This window comes from Cherax quadricarinatus, chromosome 33 (genome assembly GCF_038502225.1).
Source record: "Cherax quadricarinatus isolate ZL_2023a chromosome 33, ASM3850222v1, whole genome shotgun sequence".
In the NCBI taxonomy this organism is placed as follows: Eukaryota; Metazoa; Arthropoda; class Malacostraca; order Decapoda; family Parastacidae; genus Cherax; species Cherax quadricarinatus.
In genome coordinates this window covers 27,723,578-27,741,879 of record NC_091324.1, presented here as the reverse complement: position 1 = coordinate 27,741,879, position 18,302 = coordinate 27,723,578, and the positions used below count along the sequence as shown (strand labels likewise).

Sequence of the window (18,302 nt, the reverse complement as noted above, 5' to 3'; positions counted from 1 at the left end):
TTCCCATCATGCACTGAACAGGGCAGAATTTTTTTTATGATGCTCATACCCACTGCACAGATCCATTCTCTCATGTCTAGGCCAAAATTTGCTGCTCCCAGGAAATTTGGGGGGCACTATGATCTACTGACATAGATCTATGTGATTGACAGTAAAGGGGTTATTTTTTTTTTTAACATCTGGCTGTCTCCCAGTGGTGCAGGGTGATCCAAAAAAAAGAAACGCTTTCACCATCATTCACACTTTCACTGTTTTGCCAGAAGCGTGCAGATACAACAGACTAGATGTCACTCTAAAACAGTAGATATCCCAAACCCTCCTCTAGAGTGCAGGCATTGTACTTCCCACCTCCAGGACTCAAGTCCAGCTAACCAATTTCCCTGAATCCCTTCACAAAATATTACCCTGCTCACACTCCAACAGCTTGTCAAGACCCAAAAACCATTCGTCTCCACTCACTCCTATCTAGCACATTCACACATGCCTGCCGTATGTCCAAGCCCCTTGCACACAAAACCTCCTTTACCTCCTCTCTCCATCCTTACCTAGGATGACCCTAACCCCTCCTTCCCTCCACTACAGATTTATACACCTTCAAAGTCATCCTATTTTGTTCCATCCTCTCTAAATGACCAAACCACTTCAACAAGCCCTCCTTAGCCCTCTGAATAATACTTTTAGTACCTGCACACCTCCTCTTAATTTCTACACTATGAATTCTCCGAATAATGTTTACACTACACATTGCCCTTAGACACATCATCTCCACTGCCTCTAGCCTCCTCTTTGCAACATTCATACCCATATAAGAGTGCTGGTATCACTATAATCTTATACATTCCCTTCTTTGCCTCCATGGATAATATTCTTTGTCTCCAAAGATACCCCAGCACACCACCTACCTTTTACCCCTTCATCAATTCTACAGTTGTAAATTGATGAAAGGGCACATCCGCTCCCAAATATCTGAACACATTCACTTCTTCCAAAATCCCTCCCTCCAATCTGATATCCACTTTTTCCTAACCTAACTTGTTAAGATACCCTCACCACCTTACTCTTATCTATGTTCTTTCAACTTCCTTCCTTTACACATAAGCCATTTCCCAACAAGATGGGTGACCTAAAGAAGAAAACACATTCACCATCGCTCATGGTATGTCTTCCCAAAAGTACACACATAATCAGTTCAATTGACTCGCTGAATCACAACCTCCCCATACATAATTAAGTGCACCACCGTTTTTTCACCTCCACAATTTAAGTCTTTCAAACTAGTTTTCTCTGAATTCCTTCAGAAGTTACAGACTCATTTTTATTTTACAGAGTATACTGTAAAGATTTTTTTAATCTAACTAGTCACTGATTTTTACTTATTGTTTAATGTACCAGCCATTTTCTACCAAGGTAAGGTAATCCGAAAAGAAGGAAACTTATTATCATTCATACAATTACCGACTTACCAGAAGTGAGCAGACATCATAATTCGATCCTCCAAACTGCAACATCTCCATTCCTCCTTCAAAGTGCAGGCACCATATCTTCTAATTCCAGGCTAACCAATTTTGAAACATGGACATGAGAAGTTCATTGATTGCACTCTAGACAAGGAGTAGGAAAGTTACAATTCTGAGGGTCATTTGAATTGTAACATCTGTGCAATTCTTTTTTTTTTTTTTTTTTTTTTTTGGGGGGGGGGGGGGGGGTGTCACTCAACCTTAGTGGAAGAGGGCTAGTGAATTTAAAAAGAGAAGTGATTAGTCAAATAAAAAATATCTCTACAGTATACTCTATTGCAACAAAGTATAAAACTGAAAAAGATGACATCTATGAAAGAACTCATATAAAAACATTTTGCCAAACTTGAGTTCTGAAGGTGGAAATACAGTGGATGCATTCAGTTATGAATGGGGAGGTCATGATTTGGTGGGTCATTTGAACTGTGATATTTGTGTACACTGTGGAAGTGTATGTTACTGAAAATATAACAGATTATACAAAAAATGCTGCAACTGAAGAAAAATACCAATAAAATTTAAACTGCCCCAATGTGGTATATAGTGCACAGTGACAAATAATGTTGCAGGATCTGTACATGTGCTCATCATTAACCCTTTCAGGGTCCAGAGGCCAAATTTCAAAGTGCACACCAGGGTCCAAGAATTAAAAAAAAAAATGTTATTTTTTTTTATGAAATGGTAGAGAATCTTTTTCTGAAAGTAATAAACGAAAAAGTACGAAATTTGATGAAAAATTGACAAAATTATGCTCTCGCAAATTTTGATGTGTCAGTGATATTTATGAATCGGCGATTTTGCCGACTTTGACTCCCATTTTAGGCCAATTACATTATTCCAGTCAACCAAATTCTTAGCTATTTCACTAGTATTACTTCCATTCTATCGACTGAGCACAAGAAATTGCCAAGTCAACTATTTCAACTACAAAATAAAGTGATCGGAAATTGGTAATTTGGCCAATTTAACACAAAGTTCAAAATATTCCAATTTCAAAATAGGGTCCAGAATAAACAATGTAGGTATTCCTGGCACTAAACTAACATTTCCTCTGTTCATTAGTTACGTTTTGAGGCTTTACAAATGAATTCCATTTTGATTTTTTATTCACATAATGAAGTTTTATTCAAACCAAAAAATAGATTTACTAATGCAATATTGTAATAACTGTATAAATATCATTATCACATTTGTGAATGTATATCTGACCCACCAGCTGGCGTGTATTAGACATGTGTGGTCGTTTGTTTACTCTTGAACATCGGCAAAAATTTAACATTTCCGCTACTTTGAGCTCAGTTTCAAGCCATTTCCAGTGCTAAAACCAATCAAAATCATCTCTATTTCTGTAATATGTCTTCCATTCTATCAAATGAGACCAAGAAATCGTAAATACAACTATAAAAAACATATGAAAAAACACTGCAAAGTCGCTGTTTTAATCGAAAAACACGGTCTCAGTTTTTTTCTCTCATTATACACTGTGTGCTGCAGGATTTGTTTTATGTGGTGCACACATACCACATAGATGTATTCTCTCATATCTAGGCCCAACTTTACCACTCACAGCTTATCAGAATGAGCTGAGCTCATGGCGTAGATCTACGGTTTGGACCCTGAACGTAAAGCCGTAGATCTACGGCATGGACCCTGAAAGGGTTAAAGTATACCGGCCCTATCAAACCATGACCACAACATTGATCATCCCCTGTACTTGAGGACATTCTTTAATTGTCTAGGAAATGATTAACACACATTCTTCATTACCACCCCATGACTACCAGTTGACATCCTCCAACTGAGGGGGTGGGTTGATAACCTTCTCCTAGTAGACCTCTCTCTGTCACAGCCCAGAGGTTCTCAATGGGGGTTTAAGTCTGGGGAATTTCCTGGCCAGTCATCAAAGCCACTAACAGGTTTCATAGTGTGACAAGGAGCACTGTCTTGCACATAATCTTGGTACCACACTGAGTGAAAGATTCAGGCAAATGATCACAGAGCATTTCTAAGTACTATACATTATTACAGTTAACATACGTATGGATGTTTTTGTAGCCTTTGGTGTGTGGCATGTCATCATCATTATCTTCAAACAACCGACAGAATTATGGCCTCACTGAACACTCGCACACACTGATGGCTTCTACTATTTCCTTCATTTGATGGCCTGCCTTATGTAATCCAATGATCTGTACAACTGTCCCAGTCAGCGACAAACTCCTCCCCATATTAATTCGTCAATAGCCGAATATTTTGGGTAAACTTGGCACTCAAGAGCACATGGCACAGGGGGACAACTGACCCAAGTCCATCCATCAGACAAGCCTAGAAGGTGTTTAGGGAATCCTGAAACATACCCCTATAAGTTACCAAACCAGCATAATATTTTTGTCTCCCTGAAGCACCTATCAGGGTAGGGTATTATTTTGGACATTAAAATATGACAGGCACCTTCCAACGGCATACTGTACTTTAATAACAAGCACTGTAAGCCTCACAAAGAATAAACAAACCATTGTACTAGCAAGGTTATGTATTTTAATACATACTGTAATTGTTTAATTTTTTAAGTGATTTCTGAAAGTTGTCATGTCATGTATATACTAATTTAATTCCAGTTTTTTCAAAATAACTGGTAATTTTTAGAAAATCATCACAACTAAATTACTGCCAAACCCCTTAATTAAATTAATTCAAAAAGCTTTATAAGTAGTGTATTTATTTCTATTTTTTTAAGTACGGGTATGTGTGTTGTGGTGACCCAATCCAAACAGTAACTGACAAAATAAATTAAAAAATATATATACTATATCCTTAATTTCCTTCAAATGCAGTGCAAAGTACTATACATAATGTACACAAGAGAAAATAGCATTTCATTGAAGGCATCTATTATATTATTGTATATATAGAGTATACCCTAAATTAGATGAATTTTGATTCATATTTATTAATTGTGGGTGCACTGATAGCATCTCCAGTGAGGGCAGCATGATGGGAGTGTAGATTTGGAAGGCTAGGATGAGCACGTCCTACAGCCTCTGCATAACGGTGCTCCCCTAAAGTCAGAACCACATCAAGAAGGAAGGCACTATTTCTTCGAATTGTAGTAATCTGAAAAGAGAATTTCAATTTTAAAACAATGACACCCCAGAACTCTATTTATATATTTTTTACGAGGATAGTGAGGCTCAGGTTAGGGTGTGTAATGTCACCATGATTGTTTAATATATTTATAGATGGGGATGTAAAAGAAGTAAATGCTAGGGTGTTGGGGAGAGGGGTGGGATTAAATTATGGGGAATCAAATACAAAACTGGAGTTGACACAGTTACTTTTTGCTGATGATACTGTGCTTTTGGGAGATTCTAAAGAAAAGTTGCAAAGGTTAGTGGATGAGTTTCAGAGGGTGTGTAAATGTAGAAAGTTGAAAGTAAACATAAATAAGAGTAAAGTGATGAGGGTATCAAATGATTTAGATAAAGAAAAACTGGATATCAAATTGGAGAGAGGGAGTATGGAAGAAGTGAATGTTTTCAGATATTTGGAAGTTGACTTGTCAGCAGACGGGTTTATGAAAGATGAGGTTAACCATAGAATTGATGAAAGAAAAAAGGTGAGTGGTGCATCGAGGTATCTTTGGAGACAAGAAAATGTTATGCATGGAGGCAAAGAAGGGACTTTACAAAAGTATAGTGGTAGCAACACTCTTATAGTCAAGAGGGCTGAAGAGGAGTTGTTGAGGTAGTTTGGTCATTTAGAAAGAATGGAACAAAGTAGAATGACTTGGAGAACACATAAATCTGTAGGGGAAGGAAGGCGGGGTAGGGGTCGTTCTTGAAAAGGTTGGAGGGAGGGAGTAAAGGAGGCTTTGCAGGCGAGGGACTTGGACTTCCAGCAAGCATGTGTGAACGTGTTAGATAGGAGTGAATGGAGACAAATGGTTTTTGGGGCCTGATGAGCTGTCGGAGTGTGAGCAGGGTAATATTTTGTGAAGGGATTCTGGGTAACTGGTTAGCCAGACTTGAGTCCTGGAAATGGAAAGTACAATGCCTGAACTTTAAAAGAGGGGTTTGGGATATTGGCAGTTTGGAGGAACTTCTAAACTGTCATATCTGAGCACCTCTACAAAGACAGTGATTATGTATGAGTGATGGTGAAAGTGTTGAATGATGATGAAAGTATTTTTCTTTCTTTCTGGGTCACCCTGCCTCAGTGGGGAGTGGCAGATGTGTTTAAAAAAGAAAAAATTTAGTCTTACAATTCTTTTCACTTTTCACACTTTCAATGATAACTATTATTAGCTATGGCACAGTGTAAAAGAATTTGAGAAATTAATAGAATCTAAGACTGCAGAACCTGAAAATAACAATAAACAACTTTATCTCAACTACTTTAAATTTGTATAGCTTGAATTTTTTCTAGTTTTATTTTAGTGTTTCTCAAGCTGTAAAAAAAGTTAAAACACATCCTACTCACTTTGACTAAACTAACATCTTAATGGCAGAGAATAATTCTGTTACTGATGACAGATAATACAGAAGTGCTGTCACTAACAGATGTGGAAGTGGAAATGAATTGTAATATTTAATCCTTTTTCTTTTCCGAGAAAAAATTCATCAAAAATCCATGTGCTAATAAATGTCAAGAAAACTACCAATTTAGGGAAACGTTTGCAGAGAATCATATTTTTTGTATAGAGAAATACATTATAGTGCATCTAAAGAGTTTATGCATTTTAAATAAAAAAAAATCTATAAATTTTAACAGTTGAAAAAGTGGGCAAAAATTTAATGGAGAAATGAGGTCCATGCATGAAATATATTATAAAAATTATGAACACTTTAATTCAAATGAAAAAAAAAAAAAGAGAGAAAATAAACGAAAATGCAAGTGCCTTGTACGAAATAAATCATAAAAATTATAATTGTATCATTGTTTAACAAAAGCATCATGACTGACGAACATTATTTAATTCTTATTCAGTGTATCTGACATGAATAAAGATATTCATGTCCTCACAGATGACACAAAGCATGTGCCACTGAGCATAAAAATGGATAATCAATTACCTCATTTTTAAATAGAGGTTCAACTAAGGAAGACTTGCAGTGCCGAAGCTGAGCAGAGAAGAGAGCAGTCAGGGACCCATTGATAAGATGTTCAGTTTCTGGCCAATACAGTCTTAAGACATCTTCCAGATAACCAAGGAAAGCCCTGCTAAACTGAATGCTATTGTTTGTTAACCCAACACACAACTCATCTGAAAATAAGAAAAACCATCATCAATGTGTTCTTATTCTTTTCTCTTGTTCTCTGATTTTATCATAAGTGATCTTAACAAAACCCTGAAAGCAGCAGCCCAAGAAAACTGCTACAATGCTTAATATTTGAAAAACTGGGTGGAGGAGGAGGAAGAGAAGGAAGAAGAGCTAAAGAAGTTGGAAGAGGAGGAGGAGGAGAAAGAGGAGGAGGAGGAGAAAGAGGAGGAGGAGAAAGAGGAGGAGAAAGAGGAGGAGAAAGAGGAGGAAGAGGAGGAGGAAGAGGAGGAGGAAGAGGAAGAGGAGGAGGAGGAGAAGGAGGAGGAGGAGGGGAAGGAGGAGGAGAAGGAGGAGGAGAAGGAGGAGGAGAAGGAGGAGGAGAAGGAGGAGGAGAAGGAGGAGGAGGAGGAGGAGGAGGAGGAGGAGGAGGAGGAGGAGGAGGAGGAGAAGGAGGAGGAGAAGGAGGAGGAGAAGGAGGAGGAGAAGGAGGAGGAGAAGGAGGAGGAGAAGGAGGAGGAGAAGGAGGAGAAGGAGGAGGAGGAGGAGGAGAAGGAGGAGGAGAAGGAGGAGAAGGAGGAGGAGAAGGAGGAGGAGAAGGAGGAGGAGAAGGAGGAGGAGAAGGAGGAGGAGAAGGAGGAGGAGAAGGAGGAGGAGAAGGAGAAGGAGGAGGAGAAGGAGGAGGAGAAGGAGGAGGAGAAGGAGGAGGAGAAGGAGGAGGAGGAGGAGGAGAAGGAGGAGGAGAAGGAGGAGGAGAAGGAGGAGGAGGAGGAGGAGGAGAAGGAGGAGGAGGAGGAGGAGGAGGAGGAGGAGGAGGAGGAGGAGAAGGAGGAGAAGGAGGAGAAGGAGGAGAAGGAGGAGAAGGAGGAGGAGGAGAAGGAGGGGAAGGAGGAGGAGGAGGAGGAGGAAGTGGAGGAGGAGAAGGAGGAGGAGGAGGAAAAGGAGGAGGAGGAGGAAAAGGAGGAGGAGGAGGAGGAGGAGGAAAAGGAGGGAAAGGAGGAGGAGGAGGAGGAGGAAAAGGAGGAGGAGGAGGAAAAGGAGGAGGAGAAGGAGGAGGAGAAGGAGGAGGAGGAAAAGGAGGAGGAAAAGGAGGAGGAAGAGAAGGAGGAAGAGGAGAAGGAGGAAAAGGAGGAGGAAGAGGAGGAGGAGGAGGAAGAGGAGAAAGGGGAGGAGGAGGAGGAGGAGACGGTAATAGTAATAAAGGAGACGGTAATAGTAATAATAGTAGGTTGGTAGACAGCAACCGCCCAAGGAGGTACTACCGTCCTGCCAAGTGAGTGTAAAACGAAAGCCTGTAATTGTTTTACATGATGGTAGGATTGCTGGTGTCCTTTTTTCTGTCTCATGAACATGCAAGATTTCAGGTACGTCTTGCTACTTCTACTTACACTTAGGTCACACTACACATACATGTACAAGCATATATATACACACCCCTCTGGGTTTTCTTCTATTTTCTTTATAGTTCTTATTATTTTTTATTATCACACTGGCCGATTCCCACCAAGGCAGGGTGGCCTGAAAAAGAAAAACTTTCACCATCATTCACTCTATCACTGTCTTGCCAGAAGGGTGCTTTACACTACAGTTTTTAAACTGCAACATTAACACCCCTCCTTCAGAGTGCAGGCACTGTACTTCCCATCTCCAGGACTCAAGTCCGGCCTGCCGGTTTCCCTGAACCCCTTCATAAATGTTACTTTGCTCACACTCCAACAGCACGTCAAGTATTAAAAACCATTTGTCTCCATTCACTCCTATCAAACACGCTCACGCATGCCTGCTGGAAGTCCAAGCCCCTCGCACACAAAACCTCCTTTACCCCCTCCCTCCAACCTTTCCTAGGCCGACCCCTACCCCGCCTTCCTTCCACTACAGACTGATACACTCTTGAAGTTATTCTGTTTCGCTCCATTCTCTCCACATGTCCGAACCACCTCAACAACCCTTCCTCAGCCCTCTGGACAACAGTTTTGGTAATCCCGCACCTCCTCCTAACTTCCAAACTACGAATTCTCTGCATTATATTCACACCACACATTGCTCTCAGACATGACATCTCCACTGCCTCCAGCCTTCTCCTCGCTGCAACATTCATCACCCATGCTTCACACCCATATAAGAGCCTTGGTAAAACTATACTCTCATACATTCCCCTCTTTGCCTCCAAGGACAAAGTTCTTTGTCTCCACAGACTCCTAAGTGCACCACTCACCCTTTTCCCCTCATCAATTCTATGATTCACCTCATCTTTCATAGACCCATCCGCTGACACGTCCACTCCCAAATATCTGAATACATTCACCTCCTCCATACTCTCTCCCTCCAATCTGATATCCAATCTTTCATCACCTAACCTTTTTGTTATCCTCATAACCTTACTCTTTCCTGTATTCACTTTCAATTTTCTTCTTTTGCACACCCTACCAAATTCATCCACCAATCCCTGCAATTTCTCTTCAGAATCTCCCAAGAGCACAGTGTCATCAGCAAAGAGCAACTGTGACAACTCCCACTTTATGTGTGATTCTTTATCTTTTAACTCCACGCCTCTTGCCAAGACCCTCGCATTTACTTCTCTTACAACCCCATCTATAAATATATTAAACAACCACGGTGACATCACACATCCTTGTCTAAGGCCTACTTTTACTGGGAAATAATTTCCCTCTTTCCTACATACTCTAACTTGAGCCTCACTATCCTCGTAAAAACTCTTCACTGCTTTCAGTAACCTACCTCCTACACCATACACCTGCAACATCTGTTCTTATTCTTGTTTATTTCCTCTTATCTCCATGGGGAAGTGGAACAGAATTCTTCCTCTGTAAGCCATGCGTGTTGTAAGAGGCGACTAAAATGCCGGGAGCAAGGGGCTAGTAACCTCTTCTCCTGTATATATTACTAAATGTAAAAGGAGAAACTTTCGTTTTTCCTTTTGGGCCACCCCGCCTCGGTGGGATACAGCCGGTGTGTTGAAAGAAAGATGCAATAGTATATACTGCATATTTTTTTAACATGTCAATCATCTCCCAGCAAGGCAGGGTGGAGTACCTACACTCTTAGAATGCAGGCACTGTACTTCCCACTTCTAGAACACAAGTCTGGCTCACCATTTTTCCTGAATCCCTTCATAAATGCTACCTTGGTCACACTCCAACAACATATCAAGCCCAAAAGCCCCCTGTTTCCATTCATTATGATTTAATGCACCTACATATACTTACAAGCATGTTGGATGTTCAAGCCCCTAGCACTCAAAACCTCTTTTACCTCTTCCCTCCAATGTTTCCTGGGATGACCCAATTCTTCCTTCCATCCCCAATTTATACATTCTTGAAATCATCTTATTTTGCTCCATCTTCTCTAAATGGCCCAAACAACTCAACAATCCTTCCTCAATTCTTCTTCTTATTGATTTCTTAGCTCTATCAATGAGGACAACCAGAGACTACAACTGTAAACCAAGAAAAAGGATGTGTTACAAGAAGACATATCTTTGATGGATTTCAAGAGTTTTCCTATTCCTACAGCCTGCCCCTGGACTGGGCATATTGGGTGCTTGCCTGAACAACCAGGTTGTTGCTGTTGGTGGCACACTGGCCTACATATCCATCACAGCCAGGTTGATGCAGCACTTGGCAGATATACATGTCCAATTTCCTTTTAAAGACTTCTACACTTGTTCCGGCAGAGTTTCTGAAGTCTTTTGGTAAGATGTTCAACAATCTGGGCCCATGTATGTTAATACAATGTTCTCTTATTGTACCCATGGCACCCTTCCTTGCTTTTCACTGAGTTTATTTTATATTTTCTTCCTTATTTCTCATTCCAGTATGTTATGGCAGTGTGCAGATTTGGGACTAGGTCCTCAAGTACCCTCAAGAAATACTCTCCTCATAAAGAACATACTCAATTACTGGAATAAGATCCAAAAATGGATATATTCTAAATTATACAGTTCTTTATAATGTAATACTGCAGCCACCATCTTCATATAACATGCACTGTAGAAATGTGCAAATACTGTACCATATACAAAAACAATAGGGTTGCATTTCAGGACTCCCAAAAACACCTACCAGTTTAATACTGTGTGAAGTTTTTTAAAATAAATTCAATATTGTACAACTTCACATTCTGGCAGCAACGACAACCTAAAGTTGAATATTCAACTTGCTACTTTTTCAGTTAAGGCTTCTAATCCCCAGGTACTACATTTGCACTTCTCCAAAGACATGTTATTGTGCCAATAAATAGTTTGGATAGAAATTTTGAGCATTTGGCCTGTTCAAGGCACCACAAAGTGCAACTCCTATTTGTTTTTCTGTCTTTCTCAGCTCCACAGCTTTCACACTCATCCTTTATATCAATTCTCTGTTAATAAGAGTAGATACAGAGGGTTGAGCTGTACAAATGATCAATTCATTTACTTCATATTCTTACACTATATTCACCACATGGAGCATACTTAAGATTTTTTCTTGAGCATTATCACAGATTCTAGTTTTGTTGCCACCATCTCAATTCCAGTGTCACTAATGATCCTCTTGGATGCCATAGCAATGAAAAAAAAGCGGGGAGTGGAAGACAATCTAAAATAAGAGCTTGGCAGTCACAGGTCAAATGAAGTGACAGTGGCACAGCATGATTAAAGAGCAGGATGTCAGTTGTTGGGGGTAGTGGGTTGGTTCTGGTGGTGCCATTACACACCTTAGACTGAGAAGTGCACAGAATTTTAATGCCTTATATTTTTCCCCTGGGTTCAACTGCATTGTCAAGAATTTGCAATAGTATAGTTTTTAAGTTGCAAATTATAAAGTAAAAATGTGAAGCATAACAAAGTCTTTTATGGGGTTATTGGCATACCCCAATATAAACTGCCCCATTCCTCACTATCTTATTTACATTACTGTAGCGTACATGAGCTGAAACTCTTGGAACGTAATAAAAATAAATGATAAAATAAACTATTATAAATAGGAAGCCACAAACATAGCTCTGGTCCTTAAACTACATTTACATTCACTAACCAAGCGCAAAATACTATGCACATTGTTAGTGAATGTAAATATTTAAAATGACTAGCTTAAAATGTATTCTTTACTTTACTCACCCATGACATATGCCTGAATATTGGCTATTCCAATATCATTCATATCCTCAATGAATTTATTGAGCTGGTCCTTGTTCTCAAACTTCAGTGTCTTCCAGGTGTCTTCTTGTCCTCTTAGTTTGACAGCCTCTATCATTTTGTCTCGGCCATCGCGAATCCACTTCTCAACATCTCGCAGCAATAGTGTGTGAAGAGCAAATGTCAGGTCTAACCCTATGTCTGCCAACTGTGATAAATATTATGTTAGGAGTAATAAAATCCAACGAGAAATATTACACATCATACTGCAGATGTTAAACATAAAATATGTAATGCAGAGTGTATATATTTATTCTCATTTATATTTATTTTTTGTAAAACTGTTTTATTTTTCTCCTCACAGTAGTCATAAATCACATGGAAAATGAGAAGCAATCAAGTTCAATCCAAGGAAGGGAAAGATCAGAGGTAGTGCCAAAGTAGGGACTTGGGGAGGCTTCAATCCCTCCCCCCTAAAAAAAATTCCCCATTCCCCCCAAAAATATAGTAATAATAATAATAATAATAATAATTATGGGGAATGAAATACAAAATGGGAATTGACAAAGCTGCTTTTTGCTGATGATACTGTGCTTATGGGAGATTCTAAAGAAAAATTGCAAAGATTAGTGGATGAGTTTGGGTGTGTGTAAAGGTAGAAAGTTGAAAGTGAACACAGAAAAGAGTAAGGTGATGAGGGTATTAAATGATTTAGATAAAGAAAAAATGGATATCAAATTGGGAAGGAGGAGTATGGAAGAAGTGAATGTTTTCAGGTACGTACTTGGGAGTTGACGTGTCGGCGGATGGATTTATGAAGGATGAGGTTAATCATAGAATTGATGAGGGAAAAAAGGCGAGTGGTGCGTTGAGGTATATGTGGAGACAAAAAACGTTATCTATGCAGGCAAAGAAGGGAATGTATGAAAGTATAGTAGTACCAACACTCTTATATGGTTGTGAACCTTGGGTGGTAAATGCAGCAGCGAGGAGGTGGTTGGAGGCAGTGGAGATGTCCTGTCTAAGGGCAATGTGTGGTGTAAATATTATGCAAAAAATTCGGAGTGTGGAAATTAGGAGAAGGTGTGGAGTTAATAAAAGTATTAGTCAGAGGGCTAAACAGGGGTTGTTGAGGTGGTTTGGTCATTTAGAGAGAATGGATCAAAGTAGAATGACATGGAGAGCATTTAAATCTGTAGGGAAAGGAAGGTGGAGTAGGGGTCGTCCTTGAAAAGGTTGGAAGGAAGGGGTAAGGGAGGTTTTTGTGGGCAAGGAGCTTGGACTTCCAGCAGGTGTGCGTGAGCGTGTTCGATAGGAGTGAACGGATAGCGAAGGGATTCAGGGAAACATGTTGTTTTTATATAGCCGGACTTGAGTCCTGGAAATGGGAAGTACAATGCCTGCACTCTAAAGGAGGGGTTTTGGGATATTAGCAGTTTGGAGGGAATGTTGTTTATCTTTATACGCATATGCTTCTAAACTGTTGTGTTCTGAGCACCTCTATAAAAACAGTGATTATGTGTGAGCAAGGTGAAAGTGTTGAATGATGATGAAAGTATTTTCTTTTTGGGGATTTTCTTTCTTTTTGGGTCACCCTGCCTCGGTGTCAGCATAGTTGCTGATCCCCTTATATGTGCTGTATAGCATATCATAGTACCATCCATGTGTTTATATAGAAGATCCCTAGGCCTGTGACTGTATGACGTCACGGGATGCTCCATGAGTGAGCGGGACAGGCTACCTCGGCCTCAGTCGACGCATAGGCATAGTAGAAGGCAGGACACGGCAGGCTGGGCTCCCTCCATCTCCCATTACCACAGTCTGACCATATATGTATATCGTTACCATCCAACAAGTGTGTCTACCTTCAACCCTCTTATCTCCTTACCGAACCCCACACAACATCGGTGGGAGACGGCCGACTTGTTAAAAAAAAAAAAAAAAAAAATGCTACATCAAAACAAGTCTCCTAGCCTCCCTTCCAACCAATTAGCCACCCCTATTTCCCCTGGGGAGAAAAAGTTCAGCTCCTTACATCAAAAGCCTCTCACTAGCATCAAGGAACCTCTTGAGGGGCCTTCAAGAACTTATATTGAGAAAAATTCCACAAGACAACACCTAAGTTCTCATGACTCCTTTCCCAAACTTACCTGTATTATAGTTTCCATTTCCATTGTTCAAGCTGCTTTCACTCTGATCCTATTTCTTCATTACATTCAACTGTCCATCAAAATTTTAACCTCAAGAACAGACTCTTTTATTCCTTCTTGCAACTCCCCATTTTTCAAAAACGTTTGCATACCATACAAAACCTCCACTAGGCATTTGAAGCCTCTTCAAGTGTTGTAAAAGTTTTGAATGTGAATCTCAAAAAACTGGAAAGGAATCCTACATGCTGGTTCCAGTATCATCTCCACTAGCCTTGACTACATAACTAGAATGTATGGAAAGACTTCCCCAGAAAAAGCAAATATAAGTGAGAAAATATAAGGACACATATAATGGAAAAGAATTAAAATATTAAAACAATAATTTGTGAAAAAGCAATATAGAGGTGGAGAAAATTACACTCACCATTACTCCCTTTACCACTGTTCCAACTTCAATACGTAGTACACTAGTCACAATATGACATTTCACTAAATTTTGTCAATTTTACACGAAGGTAAAAAAGATTAAAAGTGTACACAAAAAAAGAGTAAGATAAGTTTAATCCAGGCAATGAAAAAACTGGATATCAGATTGGAGGGAGGGAGTATGGAGGGAATGAATGTACAGTGGTACCCTGACTTACGAATTTAATTCATTCTGTGACCGAGCTCGTAACTCAATTTGCTCGTGTATCAAATCAATTTTCCTCATTGAAATTAATTGAAATGCCATTAATCCGTTCCAGCCCCCAAAAAAAAAACATTTTTTTTGTTACTGGTTTTTAAATAAGAAAAATGTACTATTTATAAAAAAGAAAAATTGTATAAAAACATAATAAAGCATAATAAAAGAGAATGTAGAGAAATAAACTGGTTTATAAAGTGTATTTACCTTGGAGATCAGACGACTTGGGCTAACCGAAGATGCTGGAAGAGGTGGAGGGTGGAAAAGATAGGCAGAGAAGACTGGAGGAGTTTGTTTCGCTTTGTGCTTTTTCAGTCACTTTCGTTCGTCATAAACTCTATCGCTTAATCACTTTACTTACTTGCTATATGTACTCCTAATGCTACACTTCATCACTGAACTTAATTGCTACAATTTTTTTTTCTCACTTCACTTTCACTGATTTTTGCCTTCACCACTGCCGCCTCGGGTTGTGTCCCTTTTGGACACAACCTCAGGCCACAGCTTCTTCCAAGTAGAGGTCAAGGGCCTCCTTGTAACACCCTGCCAGGCCATATCTATAATTCTGAGGCATATCATGATGGTTAGAAAAAAGAAATTTGGCAAAATAACTGCACGAAAAGCAAGCACAACACAAGAGAGATGCTTCCATGGTGAGGTAACCACATGCACTTAACAAGTGAGGCGCAGGATGCCGAGTGGATATTGTGGCGTTCACTGCGCCAACTAGTGGCAGCATATCTGAAGCTCGCTCGTAACTCGGATTTTGGCTCGCAATTCAAAGCAAAAAATCGACAGAGTAACAGCTCATAAGTTGGGGCACTCGTAAGTCAAGGTACCACTGTATTCAGATATTTGGGAGAGAACATGTTGGCAGATGGGTGTATGAGATGAGATGAATCATAGAATATACAAAGCAGGAAAAAAGGTATAGTGTATTATCAACAGAAAGAACATTCATCTAAGAAGATAAAAATGGAATGTGCTAGTTAAGTCGTAGCAACACTTTTATATGGGTGTGAGTCATGGGCTTTAAATGTTGCAGTGAGGAGGCTGGAGACAGTAGACATGTTATGTTTGGGAGCAATGTGTGGTGTGAATATCATATAGAGAATTCAGAGCATAGATATTAGAAGACAGTGTGGGTTTACCAAAAGTATAATTTAGCACATTTTTTTTTATCTCTACATAATTTTTTAAATTTTCATATCTTATATTGGTAGCTTTATATCTAAAGAATACAGCTTTCACTCACTCCTTATTTTATAAGCTCTCACATCAATTCTCTTTGAATGCAGTGACACGTTACTTAAGGGATCTCATCATATTCTCTACTCCCATTTTGCTACATTCAAGATTTTGTTTCAGTTGTAGTGTCTTGAATCAAGACAAGTTGTATTGTTATTGCTTAATGTACTTTGCCCAAAGGCAAAGTGCATAAAGCAATACAGCTTGTCTCAAGGGTAAACAGAAAGGAAAAAAGTTGTAAAATTTGAAAAGCACTTTGACCTACAAGATCACACTTTGGAGTGCACAGAGGCATGAGTGGCATAAGAAAAGAACCAAGTTTAGCTTCACTTTTTTTTTTTAATTTTTTTTTTTTAAGAAAATTGCATTGAATCACCTGTTGACAGTGATGGTCAGCTTGACTGATACATTCCGCAACAGTAGTGATGGAAGACTGAGTAGTAAATACATGCCGGGAGAACATGGATGCAAAGTTGCTTATTTCATTGTGAGCCCAAACCACAAATGCTGTGAAAAATAAGAATAAACTAATACACTATGTCCTGCAATCTGATGCAGATTTATTTAAGCATCAACTAGGTCAATAAAGTAAAAAATTATGGGGGTGCTGAAGAAAGAAATCACTTTTATGTGCTATACAGCAGGGCTCTAACTTTTGATGATCCGACTTACGATGATCCGCACATTGAAACCAATAAATTTCTTACAAACACTGATATGCAACTACTATCATTGCAAATATTCAAATAATTAATTTTAAATAAATTAGTTTATTCTGTAAATTGTTTTTACCAAATTCATTCATACTCTGTGTTCATTTCAGCTCACATTTGTTTGGTAAAGACTGAAGGGAAGGAGGGAGAGGTCAGAGAAAGGAAGGGAGACAGAGCAAACTGGCACCATGTTTTTTAGTCATATGAACTATAACTGAATTCTCCTTCCCCTTAAGATAGAAAGAGAGAAGTACTAAGGCTCAGAATATTTTTGTATCAATACATTTAAAGCATTATATAAAATATTATAACCCCATTTCATACACAATAACAGAATATACATAATATAACAATGAATACAGTGGACCCCCAGTTTACGATCAGCTCCCAATGCGACCAATTATGTAAGTGTATTTATGTAAGTGCATTTGTACGTGTATGTTTGGGGGTCTGAAATGGACTAATCTAATTCACAATATTCCTTATGGGAACAAATTCGTTCAGTAATGGCACCTGAACATACTTCTGGAATGAAATAATATCGTAAACCAGGGGTCCACTGTATTTTGAATATTTTTAAAATTAACTATCCTCTAAATTTTTTTCATTGATGATTTGTGTACTACAGTACATTTCCAAAAACTGAATGAATGACAACTTTTGATTCTTAACTAATAACTACCTGAGGTGCAACTGCGATTAGATGGGAAAGCTTTAGTGAATTCTCGTCCAGTCTCCAGCATATTGTGAAAGAAAATTGAACATAGCTGCCGAACATACAAAACTGTCTTCCCTTCCAACCTCAAGCGTTTAAGACCTGCCTTTAAGATGGCTCCTCTGTGTCCCAAAAACAATTCACAAGCCTATAAAGATAAACATAAATTAATTTAAAAGGGTGATCATCTTCACTGTCATCAGTGCAAAACTTTCATTAATCTTTCCCTAAGACAATAAAGCATTCAAGAAAAGAAGAATAAAACCATTAAAAATACTGTCTTCACAATAACAAACCACCTGCTTACATTATCTTCCATATTAACCCTTTCAGGGTCTGTCCCGTAGATCAACGGCTTTACGTTGAGTGTCCAAACCGTAGATCTACGCCAAAACTCTAACGCCGTCAAATTTAGCGCGAAAACGCTCATAGGCCTACATGTGAGAGAACGGGTCTGCGTGGTGGGTGCGCGCCATAAACAAAAAATCTAGGCGCCCGCATAGCATTGTGGGAACGCCGGCTCAGTTACCCTTGTTCACCATGCCTCGTCGCAAGTCAGCTCTCACTCCCCGGAAAATTGGGACTCTCCTCTTCCTATCTGATAGTTCTGACACTGATGGAAGTGGAAATGAAGACGAATTCTACGGCTTTGATCAGTTAGTGACCGAAAAGAATGACCAGGATATCGATAATAGTGCAGAAAACCCTGACGATCCTCAACCTTCTACCTCTGGTGTGGGCACTCGTGACTCACGGTCGGTTGTTCCTCATCGCAAGAGAAAACTAATATTTTCGCGTGGCCAGGCCTCTGACTTCAGTAATGATGATGATAGTGACGTGGACTGTGATTTTATTGCGCTCGACGATCAATCGAGTAGTGAT

General features: G+C 39.4%; 1 protein-coding gene across 2 annotated transcripts in view; it reads right to left on the bottom strand.

The window, feature by feature from the left end:
* Positions 1–1,693: 1,693 nt before the first annotated feature.
* Positions 1,694–18,302, bottom strand: part of Exo84 (exocyst 84) — a 35,656-nt gene continuing 19,047 nt past the window's right edge. For both annotated transcript variants that reach the window (XM_070090975.1, XM_053783708.2), the window contains exons 10-14: positions 17,388–17,568; positions 16,369–16,499; positions 11,892–12,117; positions 6,590–6,780; positions 1,694–4,631 (exon numbers count right to left, since the gene is read on the bottom strand). In XM_070090975.1, coding sequence (XP_069947076.1) covers positions 4,443–4,631; positions 6,590–6,780; positions 11,892–12,117; positions 16,369–16,499; positions 17,388–17,568 — 918 coding nt within the window. In that variant the 3' untranslated portion in view covers positions 1,694–4,442. The remainder of the gene's footprint in view (positions 4,632–6,589; positions 6,781–11,891; positions 12,118–16,368; positions 16,500–17,387; positions 17,569–18,302) is intronic.